The sequence below is a fragment of the Heterocephalus glaber genome, unplaced genomic scaffold (genome assembly GCF_053883595.1).
Source record: "Heterocephalus glaber isolate CG9 unplaced genomic scaffold, H.glaber_assembly_v1.0 deba00001428, whole genome shotgun sequence".
NCBI classification, from domain to species: domain Eukaryota; kingdom Metazoa; phylum Chordata; class Mammalia; order Rodentia; family Bathyergidae; genus Heterocephalus; species Heterocephalus glaber.
The window spans coordinates 30,249,397-30,270,870 of record NW_028258293.1 but is presented as its reverse complement, the minus strand read 5'-3'; the positions used below and the strand labels follow the sequence as shown (position 1 = coordinate 30,270,870).

At 38.5% G+C, this 21,474-nt stretch overlaps 1 protein-coding gene across 7 annotated transcripts in view; it reads right to left on the bottom strand.

The window, feature by feature from the left end:
* Positions 1 to 21,474, bottom strand: part of Uvrag (UV radiation resistance associated) — a 360,643-nt gene that overhangs the window by 299,764 nt on the left and 39,405 nt on the right. For all 7 annotated transcript variants that reach the window (XM_087211958.1, XM_087211956.1, XM_087211960.1 and 4 more), the window contains one exon: positions 4,287 to 4,404. In XM_087211958.1, the coding sequence (XP_087068084.1) occupies positions 4,287 to 4,404 (118 nt within the window). Of the gene's footprint in view, positions 1 to 4,286; positions 4,405 to 21,474 lie in introns of those variants that run through there.

Genomic DNA, 21,474 nt, shown 5'->3' with positions numbered 1-21,474 from the left:
CTTTGTAAAAAAGGAAGAGAAAGAAAGATTCCTATTTTTACTTATATTCACATAAAAAAATTTCAAGAAAGATGAACAAGAAATGAGTAATGTGGTTAACAGGGTGGAGTGGAAAGCTAGGATGGGGGGGCTTTAGTTTAAATATATTTAAACATATGTACTTTTTAACCCTATTGCATTATCTATTCAAAATTTTACATTAAAAATAAAAATGTATGACGAATTTGTATATCCTAAGCATTGTTACAGGTATTAGGAATATAGCAGTAACCAAAACTGACCCAAAACAAAAAATTTTTTTAACTTAGTTTTTGGTACCAGGGATCAAACTTGGGTCCTTGCATTTGTGAGGCAGGCAGCGGAACCACTGAGCTAAATCCCTGGCCTGACCTAAAATTTTACGCCTGCATACAGCTTACATTCTAGTGAGAAGAAACATATATTAACCAAATAACTAAACATATATAGTACATCGGGTAATTTTAAGTGCTGCAAAGAAAAATAAAGCACAGAAGAAAGGAGGAGAATGGTCACAATTTGTAAAAGGATTAGTCTGTGATCAAAGCGAGTTTCTTTGAGAAAAACCTGGAATAAAGACCTGCAAGAAGGTGGAAGAGCTAGTGGTGTGGTATCTGGAAGAAAGTGCTCCAGGTCATAGAAACAGCAAGGTCTGAGGCCTTCAAGTTAATAAAACTTGACATATTCATGAAACAGCTATGTCAGTGTGACTAAAATAGAGAAAAGTGGAAGAGGAATAAAAGATAGTACTAAGAGGCAGCAGAGGCAGCTTATCAGACTTCTGGGAAATTGTCAGGATTTTGGCTTTCACCCTCAATGAGAGGGAAAGCCAATGGAGGGTTCTGAGGTCAGGAATAACTTTCATTTTAATAGATCTTGTTTGAGAACAGACTGGGGGCAGATTGTGGGGAGGGTATGGGTAGACAAACCTGTTAGATCCAGGCAAACAATAATAGTGGTTTGACCAGATTATGAATATATTTTTACAATAGCCAAAAGTATTTACTGAAAGACTGGACATGGAATACAAAAGAAAGAAGACAATCTAGGATGATTTCAAGGTTTTTGTCCAAAGAAACGGAGCTGTAATTTTCTAATCAAAGAACACAGGCCCTGGGTCAGAGCTAGAGCATCAGAAACTCAGTTTTGAAAATATATACTTTAAATTACCTACTAGACTCAAAGGGGGATTGGGACTAGGCAACTGGATGTAGGAATGTGAGTTCAGAGGAAGGGTCAGTAAATGATATTTAAATATGAGATTTAGGAAATCAACAAATTGAATCATATAGAGTTCTTACTCTGAGATATTCAAGCTGGTTGGTATAACAGGAGAGGATATGGGGTTGAGGATATGGCTCAGTAGGAGAGTGCTATTCTAGCATGCAAGGTCCTGAGATAGATCCCTAGCCCAGAAGAAAGGAAGGAAGGGAAATGAAGGGAAGGGGGGAAGTGGGTAGGAGAGAAGGGAGGAAGGAAAGGAGGGAGGGAGGGGTGATTTTACAAAAATTCCAAGTTCAAGAGGGAACCAGAACTAGAACCTAGATCCCTGTTCCTTAACACATTCATTGTTCTCTGGGGATCTAATAACTGATATTTCATGTGAACTACCTTAAATGTAGACAATTTCCTAAGAGCACCAACAATTTCACACATACTCTCTTGAGATTTGCTTTAGATTCAGCTAAAATACTAAGAGAAAGTCTTCCCAGTCTTTCCTATGATAGTTAAAAGTTAGAGCCCAACAAAATTCATGAATAGATTTTATTCCATGATATTTCAGAGCAGAAGGAAGTCTGAAAAATTATCAGTTCTCCCATGTTAATGACAAATTAATCAAAGATCACAAGAGGGGCTAAGTGACCTACCCAAGAGGCTTCTGAGTGAGTGAATAAGTGAATGAGTGAGTGAGTGAGTGAATACCACTACCAGATCCTGGAATTCTGTGGTCTGTCACTACCTCTTCCCTAACTGTGTTAAGGATCATTTCATTGAACCAACTTCAAGAAACTGTCTATAATAACTTCTAAGATGTAAGTTGAGTCAGATGAGACAAAAATTTTTAAAAAGTTACTTTGCTTTCACTTTACTTTATGATCATCAACCAGTCATATAACTATTCTCTTTTTAGAAGATATTAACAACTAACATTACAGCTTTTGTAACTGTTATCATTTTTCAAATTACTAAAATATGCCAAGTACTATTTACTACTAATAGAGGTAACAATGCAGCAAGGACACAGTTTGATTAAGAAAATCAAAGACTCATTATAGAGAAACACATTAAAAATTTAAAATAGTCCAGTACTGTCATATCCTGTTAGTGATATAACCAATTAGTGAGCAACAGACTCAAAGTTATTAAGGACTACAAAATCACTTTTGCCCTTATACCATATAGTGACCAAACTGTTATATTTTCCTTCTGGATGCATAAGAAGATTACATTTCTCAGTCTCTTTTTCATCTAAAAAGGATAACGCAACAAATTTACATCCAGTGGAATGTCACAGAACTGATATGGACCATTTCCCCCTAAAAATCTTCCAAATAATCCCTCCTCTCTTGCCATCCCAGAGGCCATATAGCACCATCCCAAAATAGAAAGAACCTGAGTCACTACTTAGAGGAGAATCTCCAAGGTAGTACCTGATAAAGAACATCTACACTAGACTAAGTGTGAGAAGTTTATGTTAAGTCATAAGATTTGTGGCATCTGGGGCAGGGGATTTAGCTCAGTGGTTCCGGTGCCTGCCTTGCAAGCACAAGGTCCCAAGTTCGATTCCCAGTACCAAAAAAACAAAACAAAACAAAACAAAGATTTGTAGCATCTGTTATAGTAGTTGGCATTAATCATTCAGATTTGCATAATTGTTTTAAACTATGCAATGGTTAGAGTGAAAAATAAGTGAAATAAAATTACATGAAGATGGGAGAATTTCAGATTCTTTGTTCATACAATTATTTTTAAACTATTGTATTTACTATGGGGGGTTTCCAGTCTATACACTTCTTGATTGCTTTTTCAGTATCAGCATATATTGATAACAAAAATTAAAAACATTAACGTTGTTAAACAACCACTGCTTTAGGGCTGGGGATGTGGCTCAGTGGTAAGGCACTTTTCCTAACAGATCCAAGGCCCTGGATTTGATTCCCAGCACTACATACAAAAAAAATTAAATAAATATAAAATAATTAAACAATCACTGCTTTAATAAAGGTGCTTTAATAATTTTAAAACTAAAAACAAATGTCACTTCAATTTTTCATCTCTGCCATAGGACAAAACTCAAATATGTCCTCAATACCTCTAAAATAATGTTACAGTTCTTTAATCACAGGTCTTTACTTACATCCTACCAAGCACTATCATATTATTTCTGTTGATCCTCATAAAAATCTATCTTCCCTGTTTGCTAAGAAATCTATCTCTACAAAGTGAGGCTCAAAAAACCATGACTTTATCCAAAGTCACAGAGCTAGTAACTAGCTAGTAAGTAGTCATAAAGCTGGTAAATAGCTGAGCTAGAACTACTGTCAATGTACTTTTCTTTTTTTTTTTTTTGGTACCAGGGATCAAACTCAGGTCCTTGCACTTGCGCAGCAGACGACAAAACCACTGAGCTAAATCCCCGGCAGTCAATGTTCTTTTCAATTCTAATTCAATGTTCCCATCATTTACCATGCTTCCTTGCTTATATCATCCCATGTAAGTCAACTGATTATATACTTTGCCTTTCATCCAATATGCATTCCAAAGATTGTGATTCTAAATCAAATTTAGTCTATCCTTTAAATCATCACTCATGAAAGGATCCATAGTATAATGTATGAAACTGAATCAGAAGAAACCATGTTGTTCTTCTGAAAAATGACCCATACACACAAGGAATTAAAGTTATGAAAAGATACAAACTAGGTCCCTATATTACTATAATATTGAAGAAAATAATTACATTTTAAAGAAAAGAAAAATTAGTACAAGATACCAGACTCAAATTATCAATCATAAATGCTAGCTTTAGAATATTAACCACTATTATTCACAAAAAAATTGACAAATTATCAATGGGAGGCCCAGGTACCTGAAAGAACTATCCATTAGCTATGTTTCTTTAATAGACACAATAGCTCAAGAGAGATTTTCAGACACCCTATTTAACTTTCCAATAAGCAGTAACAGTAGGAGGTAGTAACAATTGCTTGTGTTACCAAAGAATAAAAATGAGATGTAACAGTCTGTGAATTCTCACATTCCCTTACCTTTATATATCTTTTCAGCATTACACAAGTGAAGTGTGAAGTAGGTATCAAGGAGCTGATGTCCATTTCTATTAACAATGTTCCGAGCAGCTATATTCCGAAGATGTCGAAGACGTCGCTAAAAATAACAGAGAGGGGCATTCAGCTTTTTACTCCTATAAAATGTTCTGAACATCACAGTTCAAAATTGAAATGCAATAGGTTGTCTCAGTCATTTATTGTTGAGCCAGCAACCATAACAGTCTCTTTATTTATGCCTCAGCATCCTCTGTTAAATAGGAATTATATCTGCCCTGCCTCATTTACAGAGTAGTTCCAAGTATGAAATGTAAAGATATGAAATATATTTGAAAAGTATAAATGTTACAGGAGAGCTATACACCTCCAAATGAACACTAGCATTCCCTAGAACATAAACCACCTAGTAACTTGCTTTTTTCTGCAGGATTCCAGTAGACATGCAAAGTCCATCTCATACCAATAGAAATTCAAATTACAAACACATATCCCTGTTGCTGGTTGAGTCTAGATACCAGATCATTTGTACATCCAGCAAAAAGTCCAAACCCAAAAAATAAAATAGGAACTTACTGTACTCCATCCAGCCAACAACTCTACTATTATGAGCTTAAATTCTCACTTCACCACCAGCCAATGAGTCTCCATTTCCTAATCACATCTCCTTCCTAATAATTTCTCCAACCAGGATGCTTAGAGTATTTGGAGTCACAAGTGTTAAAAATACAAAAGCTCCACAGGCAACAGCAGAAATCAACAAAAGTACAAGATATGTCTATGGATAGCCAAATTCATATCAAAAAGAGAAAATGTTGTAAAATTTGAAGTCTAGACACATCAAATCCATCACCCCAAGCTAGTTCCCCATGGCAGATAATTGTCTTCAGAGACTTTAAAATAGAAACCAAGTAGGGGAAGGAAGTGGGAGGGCTAGGGGAAAGCATAGAAGGGAATGGGATTAATATGAGAAAATGGAAAAATAGAAACAAAATCTTTGTAAATAGGGAGGACTGGAGGGGTTGAAGGGAGGGCTGGGCAAGGGTGAAAAATAAGAACCAAGAGAGACTATGTAAAGGTGCAAATTTCCAATGATGAATGTCATTATATTGTATACCTAAAATGTACCAATGATTAGAATGAATAATGGATAATGTAAAATAGGAAGAAAAGGTCCAAAGGGGTAGGGGTAGTGGGAGGGCCAGGGGAAAGGAAAGAAGGGAAAGGAAAAAATGCTGAGAAATGGAAATAAAGTCTTTGTAAATAGGGAAGAGTGGAGGGCGTGAAGGGAGGGCTAGGAATGGGGAAAAAATAAGAACCAAGATGCATTATATAAAGGTACAATTCCCAATGAGAAATGTAATTGTATTGTATACCTACAATATACCAATAAAAGAATTTAATAAAAAAAAAAAAAAAAGAAACCAAGTGCCTAGTTTTAAAATATTCTTAAAGCTCTCCTTTTAGGCTAAAAGCCAGTTGATTTTCTTAAGGTATATCCATCTGCAATTACGTGTACAGTAGCCAGAAGAGCCCAGCTCTTTTTTCCATGCCACATACCAATCCAATACTTTCTCCCAAACTAGAGACTAAGGTTTGTTGAGAGAGAAGGTTATTGTCTAATAAATTTGCTTAATCCTCTAAGTATAAAAGCTCCAAATACAAGTTCCCTAGAGCTTATTCTGAAATATTAATTTTTCTACAATCTGCCAGTGGTTTCTATTTCATAACCTGGATTGCAACCATTTTCTCTTGCCATATGCTTTTCATTAGCCCTTTCAGTCAAAATTTTAAACTGACAAGAACCACTAATCAATACATAAAAATCACATTTAATTTGCTCTATGATTACAAGGTGGGTCCTCTCTTCAAAGACCTGAAAACTTTTCAAACTTCGCATCACTGCTTTCAAAGCTTCTGAAGTCTGAATTCCTTAAGACTCATAAAAAAGACCATGCACTGCCCTTCCTCTACACTTGCTCCTGCTGCCCCTCAAGCTACAATACTATCCTTCTCTATTCCTTTAAGGAGATTCTATCCATACATCTAAGTTTAGGAGAGAAGATTCCTCCTTGATTCTCCAACTAAAATTATTTGTTTCCTTTATTAGAATAAATTTTTTAAAATTTGCTTCTGTCTCTACTATGCAGTCAATTCTGCCTTGAATACATAGTTGTTTACAGTTATTTTCCTTATTAATCAGGAAAAAAACTTGATGATACACTATTACTATCACTGTACTGTTAACATCTATTAAATGCTTAGCATGTACCATACACTGTGTTAAATACTTCATACATGTGATCATTTAATTCTCATAGTCCTCTTAACCCTATGGGGTTAGGTACTACTTATTGTCATTATCCATTTCATTATCCCAACATTTCTAGGTAACCAAATGCAAACAAAAAACATATAATAATTAATATATGAGAGAGGGTATCTCAAAAGAAGAAGAGAAAGAAACAAAGTTGCAAGGTTATACTTATACTGTGTAGGTGTTTATATATCTCTACTAGCATACTATATAAATTTAATATATACAATTTGGTCTTTATACTCCTCTCTTGCTACATAGGACAGAGCAATGACCTATCCTTCAACTGAAGAGAATTTTATGACAAATGCACTCATAATAGAACTGACAAAGCAATAGATAGGACTTGGACGGCAGCTGAATATGTAATGAATGCGTGGATATTACTAAAGAGATCTCTGCATTATATAGGAAGTTAGTGCAACCATCTCCACGGTATCTTCCAATTCCCAAACTCTAGGTGAATCCACAGATAATCCACAGATGTGGATAAAACAACTGACAACATCAGAGCACTTTATAAGATTGCTTACAAAAAAAAAATCCTCACCCACAAATTAACCAATTACACTTAAAGCACTGACTATGGACTGTGTAATTTTCCTTATTTTACTCATTTCAAAAACATTAGGTAAGTATTCTCATTACACCATAATTAATTAAAATACTGGATGCTCCCATAAGCTAGAAAAGGAAATAAATTATGGTAAGTGACTGATGTGATCTTAGTGAAAAGTAAGCCTTTTTGTGTCCTATATTGTGGCTTCCCTGATAACATTCATTCCACCTATACCAAAAAAGCTACTTTTTAATTTTTTTCAAAAATGTTAACCTATAATAAAACATGACTAAAAATTATTTCATCCAATTATAATTAAGAGTTAAAAATAAATGAGTTGCTAGGACAAAAATGTTCATTAGTTTATTGTTCTTCATAGAAGCTTTCAACACTGAGTTGCTTAGCCTTGCATGTTGGCACACCGCTTTAAACCCAGGACTTGGGAGGGTGTGGCAGGAGGATCAACACAAATTTGAGGCTAGCCTAAGCTACATACAGTGAGTTCAAGGCCAGCCTGAACTGAACTGAACTACAAAGCCAGACCCTGTCTCAAAAAAAAAAGTTGACTTGCTTAAAAGTAAGTAAACATTGAGAACAGACTGGCCAGTAAATATGAGAAACAGCAAAGCAGGACAGAAGAAAAAAAAGGAAGGAAGAATATTGAGGTAGGGAAGAGATAGCAGTCTCCTTAAAGAGTGCCAATTTCAGGGGTCCAGCTTCAAAGTAGTTCACATAACTCTAACCAACATTGACAGGTAGGAAGAGTCACTCATTTCTTTGTTTCTAGTTAAACAATCTTTTGTCTTTCTTTTGCAGTGCTAGGGATTGAACCCAGGGCCTAAACACTCAGCTACATCCCCAGTACTTTTTATTTTTCATTTTGAGACAGAGTCTTGCTAAATGCCCAGGCAGGACTCAAATTAGCAATCCTCCTGCCTCAGCCTCCCAAGTGCTGGGATTACAGCCATGTATTACTGCACCCACCTTAATTTTTTACATCTAAACATTTATTAGGCATATAAATATGCATACGTGGACCAAGAGCAAATAATACTTAAATTCAAAAAATTACTTGAGCACAGCCACAAATATTTAGGTATAAATCTAACAAAATGTGTACAAGGCTTATACTAGAAAAATTACAAAATTCTGATTGATGAAAGATACCAAAGATCTCAAAAAGATAGCACAGATACTCTAAGTACATGGATGAGTAAATTAAATAAAAACTCAGACTAGCCAATGTAATATGAAGAAAGAACAAAGTCAGAGACCTGATACTGCTATAAAGTGACAGTAAGCAACACAGTATGTTATTGGTGAAAGGAGACAAATAGATCAATGGAACAGAATAGAGAGTCTAGAAATAGACCCAAACAAATATAGTCAACTATTTTTTTATGAAGGCTCAAAGGCGATTCACAGAACAAAGTCTTTCAACAAATGGCACTGGAACTGGGTATACACAAAATAAAAATGACTCGACACAAATCTTACATCTTTCACAAAAATTAACTAAAAATATTACAGACATCAATGTAAAATGCAAAACTGTAAAATTCCTAGAAGATAACAGAAGAGAAAATCTAGGTGACCTTGAGTTTGGCAATGACTTTTTAGATTCAATGCCAAATGAATTGATCCACGAAAGAAGCTACTAAGTTGGACTTCACTAAAATTTAAAACTTGGCTTGACTTAGGCTTTACAATGGTCCTTAATGGTCTGGAACATTTAACGGAATCTGATGTCCACTCTCCAGATGGTGGGAGAACACAAAGCACATCAATCTAAGAACTGACCTAAGAGCTGAAACTGAGGTTAAGTCTCAATGGTGCTGCTGAACTACAGGAAATCTTCAGGACTCACACAGCTTCAACTGTTCTAGAGCCTAAGGTTCACTCTATGGTATTTCATGGGCTGCCATCTAACGTAAATTTTTTTGGATTTTCACTAAATAAAATTAAATTCAAGGTCATCTCTTCAAATGATCCATCTATAGATAGTTAAAATCACTTATGTGTTAAAAACTGACTCAATATCAAGAAAGTAAAACACTCATTAATTAAAAATTACACAGACTTTGGAAATACTCTTTAAGATAACGGTCTATAAAGTTTTCTAAAATAGAAATCTCCTTAAACTTTTTCAAATGTTCTACTCTATGTTTTGATAGTTATAAAATGATCTTTGTATGTCATTCGATGGTAGTGGCTTTAGAGAGCTGAATTATGCTCCAATAACATCCATCCTCAAAACTAAAGAGGACATTTTAATTATTAAGTTGGAATTAACATGATTAAAATCTCTGAAACACTACCTATAAAGCAGTCTATAAACAATTTAAACACATTCACCAACACAAAAAATCAAAACCTACTCAGCTTTGATTTGGTGATGGATGGGTGGAATGTGAGCAAAACTTGAGTATCTGAAATATTAGCCGAGAGCAAAAGGGCAGAAAGACCCAAGTTCAAGGCCAGCTGGGCTAGATACCAAGATTCTGCCAGAAAAGAGGGGCAGGGGCAGGGGGAGACCAGTCTTGTACAGTTAACTCAACTTCCAACCAACATCAGGGATGCCCACATGATTTAGACTAGGCAAATCAATACATTCCATCTCCCTCATCATGACATTAATATGAGAGACAATGAAAGGCCCAAAAATGTATTAAACTATTAAGAGATCTCTGCGCCTCTCCCCCTCACCTGGCCCTGAAGGATACAAGGTTAGAGATGTTGGCAGCCCTCTATCCATCACAGTGAAACTTCAAGTGAAATCAACAAAGAGATAAGAGTGAAGACATGTAGGATGCAGATCCTGATGACACATTTAAGTTTCTAAATCAAATCATACTTAAAATGAGTGCTATAATGACAAATACCAGCTCATCCCCATAAAACTGTCCAAGATTAAATCATGCAGAGGACCTAACTAAAACTGTTAAGAATTTATCTCACAACAGGTTAATAAATGAAGAGTAACAGTGAAACTAAGTATCCAGGTGCAAAAAAATGGTTTGGTTTTGACATAGGGTCTTGGGCGGAACACGGCAAATCAGCCCGCTGCAGACAGGCAGGTCTGTGGATGCCCTACCGAGGACACGAGTCGGGCGGAACACACTAAATCAGCCCACGCCCCGGCAGCAATCCACTGGACACCCCCCACCGACCCCGCTCCTCTGGCCTCTTCTCTGTACAGCCACCTGGCTCTACACTACAAAGACACAGAGGACACTGGACCACCAGACCACCGTACTGGGTAAGTTAGAGTCATCTTCACCTCCCATCAGGACCGGGTCTATCTTCAGGGGAAGGGCAGCTGGAACCTGCACTACAACTCTGCAGAGTTCAACCCTACAGGAGGACAGGGAGCTCAACTTGGGACTTGCAGGCAGAAATCTGCCTGAATCTCATGGGTCTGCGACTAGCTTGCTGAGACTCATTGACTTATAGCTGCACACTGCTACTCACATTGTCTATTGTGACAGCAGAGACATACCCTGAAAGAGGCCCTTCATCTTCACTGGTTTTTTTTATTCCCAAAATTAGTATTATTAGTTTGGTTTTTTTTCTCTTTTCCATTCTTTTGCTCCTCTTTAATTTTTTTTCCTACTTTTCGCAAATATTTGTTTTTCTCTCCTTTTTTTTCTTTTCTTTTCTTCTTTCTTTTCTCTTTCCTTTCTCTCTCTCTTACACTCACTCTCTTGCTCTCCCATATTGTTCATCTTCCCTTTTTGTCCCTGTTTTGGTCCTCATTTGGAGTTCTTCTTTATTTTACTATTATTCTCTTTTTCCTTCTCACCTGTGTCCTCTGGCCACAGTGCTAACCTTTCCCTATCCTTCTTCCCATCTGTCCCTCCCTTCCCAACCCCTTCTAACTCCCCATCACAAAGGGTAAAGTTGTTATAGTGAAGAGTTTATTCACTATATGTTGGGTTGGTCCTTGATCTTGATTTAATTCACACAACTAAAGGTGATAGATTAGTAACTACCACAAAATGTCATTTTCAAAGATGTACTTGATGCAATGGTGTTGCTGATTATATCACTTGGGCTAAGGTGTTGTTACTGATCTCATCAATGAACCTTCCTAGTATAAAGAAAATGAGATAGCCTTAGAGTCATTAGAGACTCAAAACTTAAAGACCAGCTATATCTGGAAAACACCTCTGAGAACCAATCATTCCATAAGGGTTCCAATTACAAGCAACAAAGATACTAGAAATAAGAATTAAGAAATACAAAGAAATAAGCAATTTCAAACTATCAACCCAGGAGTTAAACCAAGGACAGTACCAAAAACAAAATTGAGAAGACATTTAAGCAAGGCACAAACTCAGACTTCCACCCCACCAAGGGTAAGTCCTGGGGGAAATGAAATGGAAAAGTCCCAAAACCAATCACCTGGTTACCCTGAACTGATAGCACAGGAAGTAGCAAAACAGGTGAATGAGGCTCTAGAAAAATTCAAAGCAGAAATAATCTCCCAGATATCTACAGAGATGGTGAGCAGAATGAAAGACATGATTAGAGGATCTAGAACAGAAACAGATAAAAAAAATAGATGAGCTCAGAAACATATTGGGAGCCATGAATACCCAGCAGAAGAAGGAAATGGAAACTATGATTGCCCAACATACAAAAGAAATGGAATCCATGAAAAAGATTCAAACAGATATTCAGGAGATCAAAAACTCCACTGAAAGTATCCACAGGAGATTAAGGGAATCTGAAGATAGAATATCAGATATAGAAGACAAGATTGCAGTTAGAGACCATGAAAATAGAAATTTCTTAAAAATAGTAAGGGACCACGAGAAATCAATCCAACAACTGCTCGACGATGCAAAGAAGAATAACATAAGACTGATAGGAGTCCATGAAAAAACAGGAGAAAGCACAACTGACACAAAAACACTGTTCACAGAAGTAGTAGTAGACAACTTCCCAGACAGAGGTAAAGAATTGGACATACAGATAAGTGAGGCATATAGAACTCCAACTAGCCATGATCAAAAAAAATCTACATCTAGACATATAAAAGTCAAGATCCCAGAAACCCAACAGAAAAACAAAATCCTACAAGCAGTTAGGGAAAAGAAACAAATCACCTACAAAGGAAAGCCCATCAGAATCACAGCAGACTTCTCAACACAAACCCTCAAATCAAGGAGAGCCTGGAGTGAAGTATCTCAAGCCCTGAAAGAAAATAACTTCCAACCTAGACTGTTGTATCCTGCAAAATTATCTTTCAAAATCGATGGGGAAATTACATACTTCCACAACAAAGAACACCTGAGAAATTTCATGAACACCAAACCAGCACTACAAGCAATGCTAAACAATATCATAGAAAAAAACAATGAAGGCCACAACTCCATGAGGCCCAACAAAGGGAAGCCATCAGGCAAGGTAAGACACTAAAGGGAAAGGGGGAAAAAATAAGAAATAAAAGAGCCAACAAAAGTAAAACATCATGACAAGGATAAATCAATATCTATCAATTATATAACCCTCAATGTTAATGGCTTCAATTCACCAATCAAAAGAAATAGACTGGCAGAATGGATTAAAAAGGAAAATGCAACAATATGCTGTATACAAGAAACACACCTAACTCAAAAAGAAACTCATAGACTGAAAGTAAAAGGATGGAAAACAGTTCTCCAAGCCATAGGAACCCAGAAGAAAGCAGGGGTAGCAATCTTATTTGCAGACAAAGGAGATTTCAAACTAAAACTAACTGAGAGACAAAGATGGTCACTACATCCTTGTGAAGGGAACAATCCAAGAGGAAAAGATGACAATCCTAAATATATATGCACCAAATACGAATGTCCCCAACTATACAAAACAAATATTAATAGATATGAAAAACCAAATAAACACTAACACAATTGTAGTGGGGGACCTCAATACCCCCATCACAAATAGACAGATCATCTAGACAAAAAATTAACAACGAAATTCTAGAACTGAACCAAGCTATTGAACAAATGGACTTAATAGATGTTTACAGAGTGTTCCACCCCACAAAATTGGAATACACATTCTTTTCGGCTGCACACAGGTCATCCTCCAGAATACACCACATGGTAGCTCATAGGATATGTCTAAGTAAATGTAAAAGGATAGAAGTTACCCCCGTATATTATCAGACCATAGCTCAATAAAATTGGAGATCAATAACATAAGAAACCACAAAACCCCAACAAACACATGGAAACTGAATAACACCCTCTTGAACAACCTATGGGTCACACTCCCTGGGGCAGGCCCACCAGCTGACGGCTGGGCCGAACACAGCCGGCGGGGCCAAGTGGCGCCCAGCGATTGCAGGCTGACCAAGACCTGCTTGCTCCGGCTTGCTCCACCAGCCACCAGGACAGGGTGAGGAGGACCCCGCGCCCTCACCCCCCGGTAGGTAGGCCCACCAGCTTATGGCTTGGCTGCATGGGTGTCTCCAACAATACACCCTCCCACCCCCACCCCCACCCCCGGCCTCTGGCATTTTGGCTATGCAGCTACTTGGTTACACACTGCAGAGGCACAGAGGGACAAAAGCCATTGTCCTGAGCTCCAGAAGTGAATAACAGAGAGAGTGCCTGTCTCAGGCTCCCTAATGAAAACAAGCCCACTGGAAAATTGGAGAGAATCTCTCCAATAAAGGCACACCAGACCACCGTGATTGGTAAATTGGAGGGATTATCAGCTCCCATTGAAAACTGGACTTTCTTCAGGGGAAAAGCAGCTGAAACCTGCAGTAGAAACTTGCAGAGTGCAACCCTGCAGGAAGACAGGGAGCTCAACTTGGGACTTGCAACGAGAAATCTGCCTGAATCTCACAGGTCTGGGACTAGCTTACTAAGACTCATTGACTTGGGGTCTGCCCATCACCTGCTGAGGTCCTGGGTCGCACAGAACACGCCCGGGTTAGCCCCCTGCAGACAGGCAGGTCTGTGCACTCCCTACCGAGGTCCTGTGTCCCACAGAACACACCAAATCACCCCACTGCAGACAGGCAGGTCTGCCATGCCCTACCGAGGTCCTGGGTCATGCGGAACACGCTGAGTCAGCCCGCTGCAGACAGGCAGGTCTGCGCACGCCCTGCCGAGGTCCTGAGTCGCATGGAGGACTCCCACTCACACCGCTACAGACGGGCAGGTCTGCCCATGCCCTGCAGAGGTCCTGAGTCGCACAGAACACGCCGAATCAGCCTACTGCACACAGGTAGGTCTGTGCACGCCCTACCGAGGTCCTGAGTCCCACAGAACATGCCGAATTAGCCCGTTGCAGACAGGCAGGTCTGCCCACACACTACCGAGGTCCCCAGTCACGCGGAATACACCAAATCAGCCCGCTCCACACAAGAAGGTCTGTGCATGCCCTACAGAGGTCCTGAGTCACGCAGAAGACACCAAATCACTCCACTGCAGACAGGCAGCCACCTGGTTCCACACTACAAAGACGCAGAGGACACCAGACCACCAGACCAAAGTACTGAGTCCCACTGTTCCCGACCCAGAGGTAGGGGCTTCTGAACCGTCATCCCACTGCTCCTGGTCCAGAGGAAGGGGATTCCCAGTCACCATCCCTCCCTCTGCTCCCAGCCCAGAGGAAAGGGCTTTTGGGCCACCTTCTGTCCCACTGCTCCTGGCCCAGAGGAAGGGGCTTCCAGGCCACCATCCCTCCCACCGCTCTAGGCCCAGAGGGAGGGGCTTCTGAGCCCCCATCCCACTTCTCCTAGTCCAGAAAAAGGGGCATCCTGGCCACCATCCCTGCCACTGCTCCCAGCCCACAGGAAAGGGCTTTTGGGTCACCATCCCTACCGCTGCTCCCGGCCCCTGTCCCACCTCACCCAGCTCAGAGGAGGTAATCTGTGCAGGTGCCAACAGCCTCCCACCCAGTCGAAATGAGAAAACACGTAAATAAGTCTCAAAACCAGACTTCCAGATCACCTACAGCAACCCTAAAGGGAAATGAGATGGAACACTCTGATACTCGAACATCTGGACCCACTGAACTGGCAACAAAAGGGGATCTGGAAAAAATGAAAGCAGAAATAATTTCTCAGATAACAGGAGAAATTGTGCCCCTAGTGCAAAACATGATTAATAAATCCAGAGAGGAGCTCAGGAACATGATGGAATACCAACATGAGAAACAAATGGAAACCATAAAACAGATGCAAATAGACATGAAAAACTCCATTGAAAGTCTACACAGCAGAATGAACCAATGTGAGGACGGAATTTCAGATATAGAAGATAAGATTGCAATTAGTGACCAGGAAAAGAAAAATTGCTTCAAAATTATAAGGGAACATGAGAAATCAATCCAGCAGCTGCTAGATGATGCAAAGAAGAATAACATAAAGACTGATTGGGCTCAATGAAGAAACAGGACAGAGTGGAGATGACATAAAAAAACTCTTCACAGAAATAATGGCAGAAAACTTCCCAAGCAGGAGAAAACACTTGACATACAGATAAGTGAGGCATATAGGACTCCAAATAGCCTTGATCAAAAAAAATTACACATAGGCATATAATTGTTAAGATTCCAGAAACTCAACAGAAGAACAAAGTTCTACAAGCAGTCACAGAAAAGAAACAAATCACATACAAAGAAAAGCCCATCAGAATCACAGCAGACTTCTCAACACAAACCATCAAAGCAAGAAGAGATTGGAGTGACATATTCCAAGCCCTAAAAGAAAACAGCCTCCAACCCAGATTGATGTACCCTGCAAAACTATCTTGCAAAATGGATGGAGAAATAAGATACTTTCATGACAAAGAGCACCTTAGGAACTTCGTGAATACCAAACCAGCACTCCAAAGAATTTTACACAGTATCCTAGGAACAGACATTGAGGATCACAACCCCAGGAACCAAAGCAGAATGAACCCATCTGGCATGACAAGAAATTAAATGTAAAGGGGGAGAACCCAACAAAAAGAAAAAGTCATGGCAATAACAAGTCAATACGTTTCAGTTATAACCATCAACGTTAATAGTCTCAATTCACCAATCAAAAGAAATAGACTGGCAGAATGGGTCAAGAAGCAAAATCCAACAATATGCTGCATACAAGAAACACACTTAATTCAAAAGGAAACTCATAGACCGAAAGTTAAAGGGTGGAAAACAATACTCCATGCGACAGGAACCCGAAAAAAAGCAGGAGTAGTGAAGCCTGATGGCTTCACTGCTGAATTCTACAAGACATTTAGAGAGGAACTACTGCCACTAGTGTTTAAACTCTTCAATGAAATCAAAAGGGAAGCAATACTCCCAAATTCACTCCTGGAAGCAAGCATCACCTTGATCCCCAAAGCAGAGAAAGACCCAACCGAAAAGGAGAACGATAGGCCAATCTCACTAAGGAACATAGATGCAAAAATCCTTAATAAGATAATGGCAAACAGAATCCAGAAGATCATCAAGAAGATCATACACCCTGATCAAGTGGGATTCATCCCAGGGATGCAGGGATGGTTCAATATATGAAAATCAATCAATGTAATACACTATATCAATAGGGCCAAGGACAAAAGCCATATGATTATCTCCATAGACGCAGAAAAAGCATTTGACAAAATCCAACATGCATTTATGATAAAAACCCTACAAAAAATTGGAATAGATGGTCTCTACCTCAAACTGATAGAAGCCATCTATGAAAAACCAACAGACAATATCATACTAAATGGTCAAAAACTAAAATCCTTCACACTAAAATCAGGAACAAGACAAAGATGTCCACTATCACCACTCTTGTTCAATATAGTTCTGGAAACATTAGCCATGGCAATTAGACAAGAGAAAGAAACAAAAGGAATAAAGATAGGAAATGAAGAAGTCAAATTGTCATTATTTGTAGATGACATGATACTCTATAGAGAAGACCCCAAGAACTCCACCAAAAGTCTTCTAGACTTAATAACCAAATTCAGTCAAGTAGCTGGTTACAAGGTCAACACACAAAAATCAATAGCTTTCCTCTACACCAGTGACAGACTCACTGAGAAAGAAATAGGGCAAATAATTCCTTTCACAATAGCATCCAAAAAACTGAAATAGCTAGGAATCATCCTAACGAAAAAAATCAAAGACCTCTTCTCTGAAAACTATGGCACTCTGAAAAGAGAGATTGAAGATGATATCAGAAAATGGACAGACATCCCCTGCTCCTGGGGAGGAAGGATTACTATCGTGAAAATGACCATACTTCCAAAACTGCTACATAGATTTAATGCAATTCCAATTGAGATCCCAGCAGCATACTTCATAGACCTCGAGAAAACAATCCAAAAATTCACTTGGAACAAGAAGAGACCCAGAATAGCAAAAGCAATTCTAGGTAACAGAGACATGGCAGGGGGTATCACAATCCCCAACCTGCAACTCTACTACAAAGCTACTGTAATAACAACAGCATGGTACTGGCAAAGAAACATACTTGAGGACCAGAGGAACAGATTAGAAGATGCAGAAACAACTCCAGACACACTCAGCCATCTCATCTTCGATAAAGGAGCCAAACACCCCCACTGGAGGAAAGATAGCCTCTTTAATAAATGGTGCTGGAAAAATTGGGCTTCAACTTCCCAAAGATTAAAACTAGGCCTATATCTCTCACCATGCACTAAACTAAAATCAAAATGGATTAAAGATCTAAATATTAAAATAGAAACTCTGAACCAGTTGGAACAGAGGTTAGGTAGAACTCTTGAAGACATCGGTGTAGGAAAAGATTTTATGAACAAAACCTCAGTTGCCTGTGAACTAGCACAAACAATCAACAAGTGGGATCTCTTATTAAAAACTTCTACACAGCAAGAGAAACCACTAGCAGTGTGAAGAGACAACCCACAATGTGGGAAAAAAATCTTCACTTGCTCTTCTTCAGACAAAGGTGTACTATCTCGAATCTATAAAGAACTTAAAAAGATCAGACCTCTCAAATTTAAAGACCCAATCCAAAAATGGGCATCTGAAATGAACAGACATTTCTCAGAAAAAGAAGTAGAAATAGCAAATAAATACATGAAAAAATGTTCAACATCACTGGTCATTCCAGAGATCCAAATGAAAATAACGTTGAGATTCCACTTCACTCCAGAAAGAATGGCTGCTATCATGAAATCAACCAATAACAAATGCTGGGAGGACTGTGGGGAAAGAGGAACCCTTCTCCACTGCTGGTGGGAATGTAGAGTGGTGCAAGCACTGTGGAAATCAGAAGAACTAGGACTGGAAGTCCCATTTGACCCCACTATTCCACTGCTGGGGATCTTCCCCAAAGAATTAAAAGAATCATACCACAGTGATATATGTGTGCCCATGTTCATAGCAGCACAGTTTGTAATAGCTAAAACTTGGAAACAGCCCAAATGCCCATCAAATGGAGACTGGAGAAAGAAAATGTGTTTTTTTATAAAATGGAGTACTACTCAGCCATAAAAAATGAGAAATTAGAGACATTTATAGCTAAATGGATGCACATTGAAGCAATACTCTTAAGTGAAATAAATAGGACACACATGTGTAAAGACCCGAATAGTTTCTCTGGTGTGAGAAACTGAAAGTGTAAATAAGGACTAAAATGTATAATACATAATGTGAAATAGGAAGAAAAGGGGTAAAGGGGAAGGAAGTGGGAGAGCTAGTGGAAAGGATAGAAGGGAATGGGATTAATATGAGAAAATGGAAAAATAGGAACAAAATCTTTGTAAATAGGGAGGGATGGAGGGGTTGAGGGGAGGGCTGGGCAAGGGTGAAAAATAAGAACCAAGAGAGACTATGTAAAGGTGCAAATTTCCAATGATGAATGTCATTATATTGTATACCTAAAATGTACCAATGATTAGAATGAATAATGGATAATGTAAAATAGGAAGAAAAGGTCCAGTGGGAGGGCCAGGAGAAAGGAAAGAAGGGAAAGGAAAAATGATGAGAAATGAAAAATTGGAAATAAAGTCTTTGTAAATAGGGAAGGGTGGAGGGTGTGAAGGGAGGGGTTGGAATGGGGATAAAAATAAGAACCAAGATGCATTATGTAAAGGTACAATTCCCAATGTGAAATGTAATTGTGTTGTATACCTACAATGTACCAATAAAAGAATTTAATACAAAAAAAAAAGACTCACTGACTTATAACTGCACACTGCTGCCCACGTTGTCTATCGTGACACCAGAGACACACCTTGAAGGAGCCCCTTTATTATTTAAAGGTGATAGATTACTAGCTACCACAAATTGTCATTCTTTAAGAGGTATTTGATGCTATGGTGTTGCTGATTGTATGACTTGGGCTAAGGTGTCGTGATTGATCTAAACAGTTTTCCTTCCTGGTATAATGAAAATGAGATAGCCTCAGTCATTAGAGACTGAAAACCTAAAGACCAGCTATATCTGGTAGACACCTCTGAGAAGCAATCATTCCATAAGAGTTTTAAACAGATGAACAAAGATACTTACAATAAACAACTTCATAATATCAACCCAGGAACTAAACCAGGGACAGTACCAAAAACAAAAATGAAAAGGCATTTAAGCAAGTCACAAACCCAGACTTCCACCCCACAAAAGGCAATTTCTGGGGGAAATGAGGTGCAAAAGTCTGATAATCAACCACATGGACACCCTGAACTGATAGCACAGGAAGTAACAAAACAGATGAATGAGGCTCTAGAAAAATTCAAACCAGAAATAATCTCCCAGATACCTGCAGAGATGGTGAGCAGAGTGAAAGACATGATTAGAGGCTCTTAGAACACAAACTGATAAAAAAAAAAAATAGAGAGCTCTGAAACATGCTGGAAGCCAGGAATGCCCAGCATAAAAAAGAAATGGAAACCATGATCATCCAACATAAGAAATAGAATCCATGAAACAGATTCAAGCAGATATTCAGGAGATTAAAAACTCCATTGAAAGCATGCAGAGCAGATTAAGAGAATCTGAAGATAGAATATCAGATATAGAAGACAGGATTGCGGTGAAGGAAGATGAAAACAAAGATTTCTTAAAAATAGTAAGGGACCATGAGAAACCGATTCAACAGCTGATAGATGATGCAAAGAAGAATAACATAAGACTGATAGGAGTCCACGAAAAAACAGGAGAAAGTACAAATGACATAAAAATACTGTTTACAGAAGTAATAGTAGACAACTTCCCAGATAGAGGAGGAGAATTGGACATACAAATAAGCAAGGAATATAGAACTCCACCCAGCCATGATCAAAAAAAATCTACATCTAGACATATAATACTCAAGATCCCAGAAACCCAACAGAAGAACAAAATCCTTCAGGCAGTTAGAGAAAAGACACGAATCACCTATAAAGGAAAGCCCATCAGAATCATGGCAGACTTCTCAACACAAATCCTCAAATCAAGGAGAGCCTGGAGTGAAGTATCTCAAGCCCTAAAAGAAAATAACTTCCAACCTAGACTGTTGTATCCTGCAAAATTATCTTTCAAAATCGATAGGGAAATTACATACTTCCATGACAAAGACCACCTGAGAAACTTCATGAACACCAAACCAGCACTCCAAACAATTCTAAGCAATATCCTAGAAAAAGGCAATGAAGGTCACAACTCCATGAGGCTCAACAGAGGGAAGCCACCAGACAAGGTAAGAAACTAAAGGGAAAGGGGGAAAAAGAAATAAGAGCCAACAATAGTAAAACATGATGACAAGGATGACTCAATATCTCTCAATTATAACTATCAATGTTAATGGCCTCAATTCACCAATCAAAAGAAGTAGACAGAATGCATTAAGAAGCAAAATCCAGCAATACAAGAAACATAACTAACTCAAAAAGAAATTCATAGACTGAAAGTAAAAGGATGGAAAACGGCTCTCCATGTGATAGGAACCCAAAAAAAGCAGGGGTAGCAATCTTATTTGCAGACAAAGTAGATTTCAAACCAAAACTAATTAAGAGAGGTAAAGATGGTCGTTACATCCTTGTGAAGGGAACAATCCAAGAGGAAGAGATGACAATCCTAAATATATATGCACCAAATACAAAATGCCCCCAACTATACAAAACAAATATTAAAGGACATGAAAAACCAAATAAGCACTAATACAGTTGTAGTGGGGAACCTCAATACCCCACTATCACAAATACAGATCATCTAGACAAAAAATTAACAACAAAATTCTACAACTGAACCAAGCTATTGAACAAATGGACTTAATAGATATTTACAGAGTGTTCCACCCCACAAAATCAGAATACACATTCTTTTCAGCTGCACACGGGTCATTC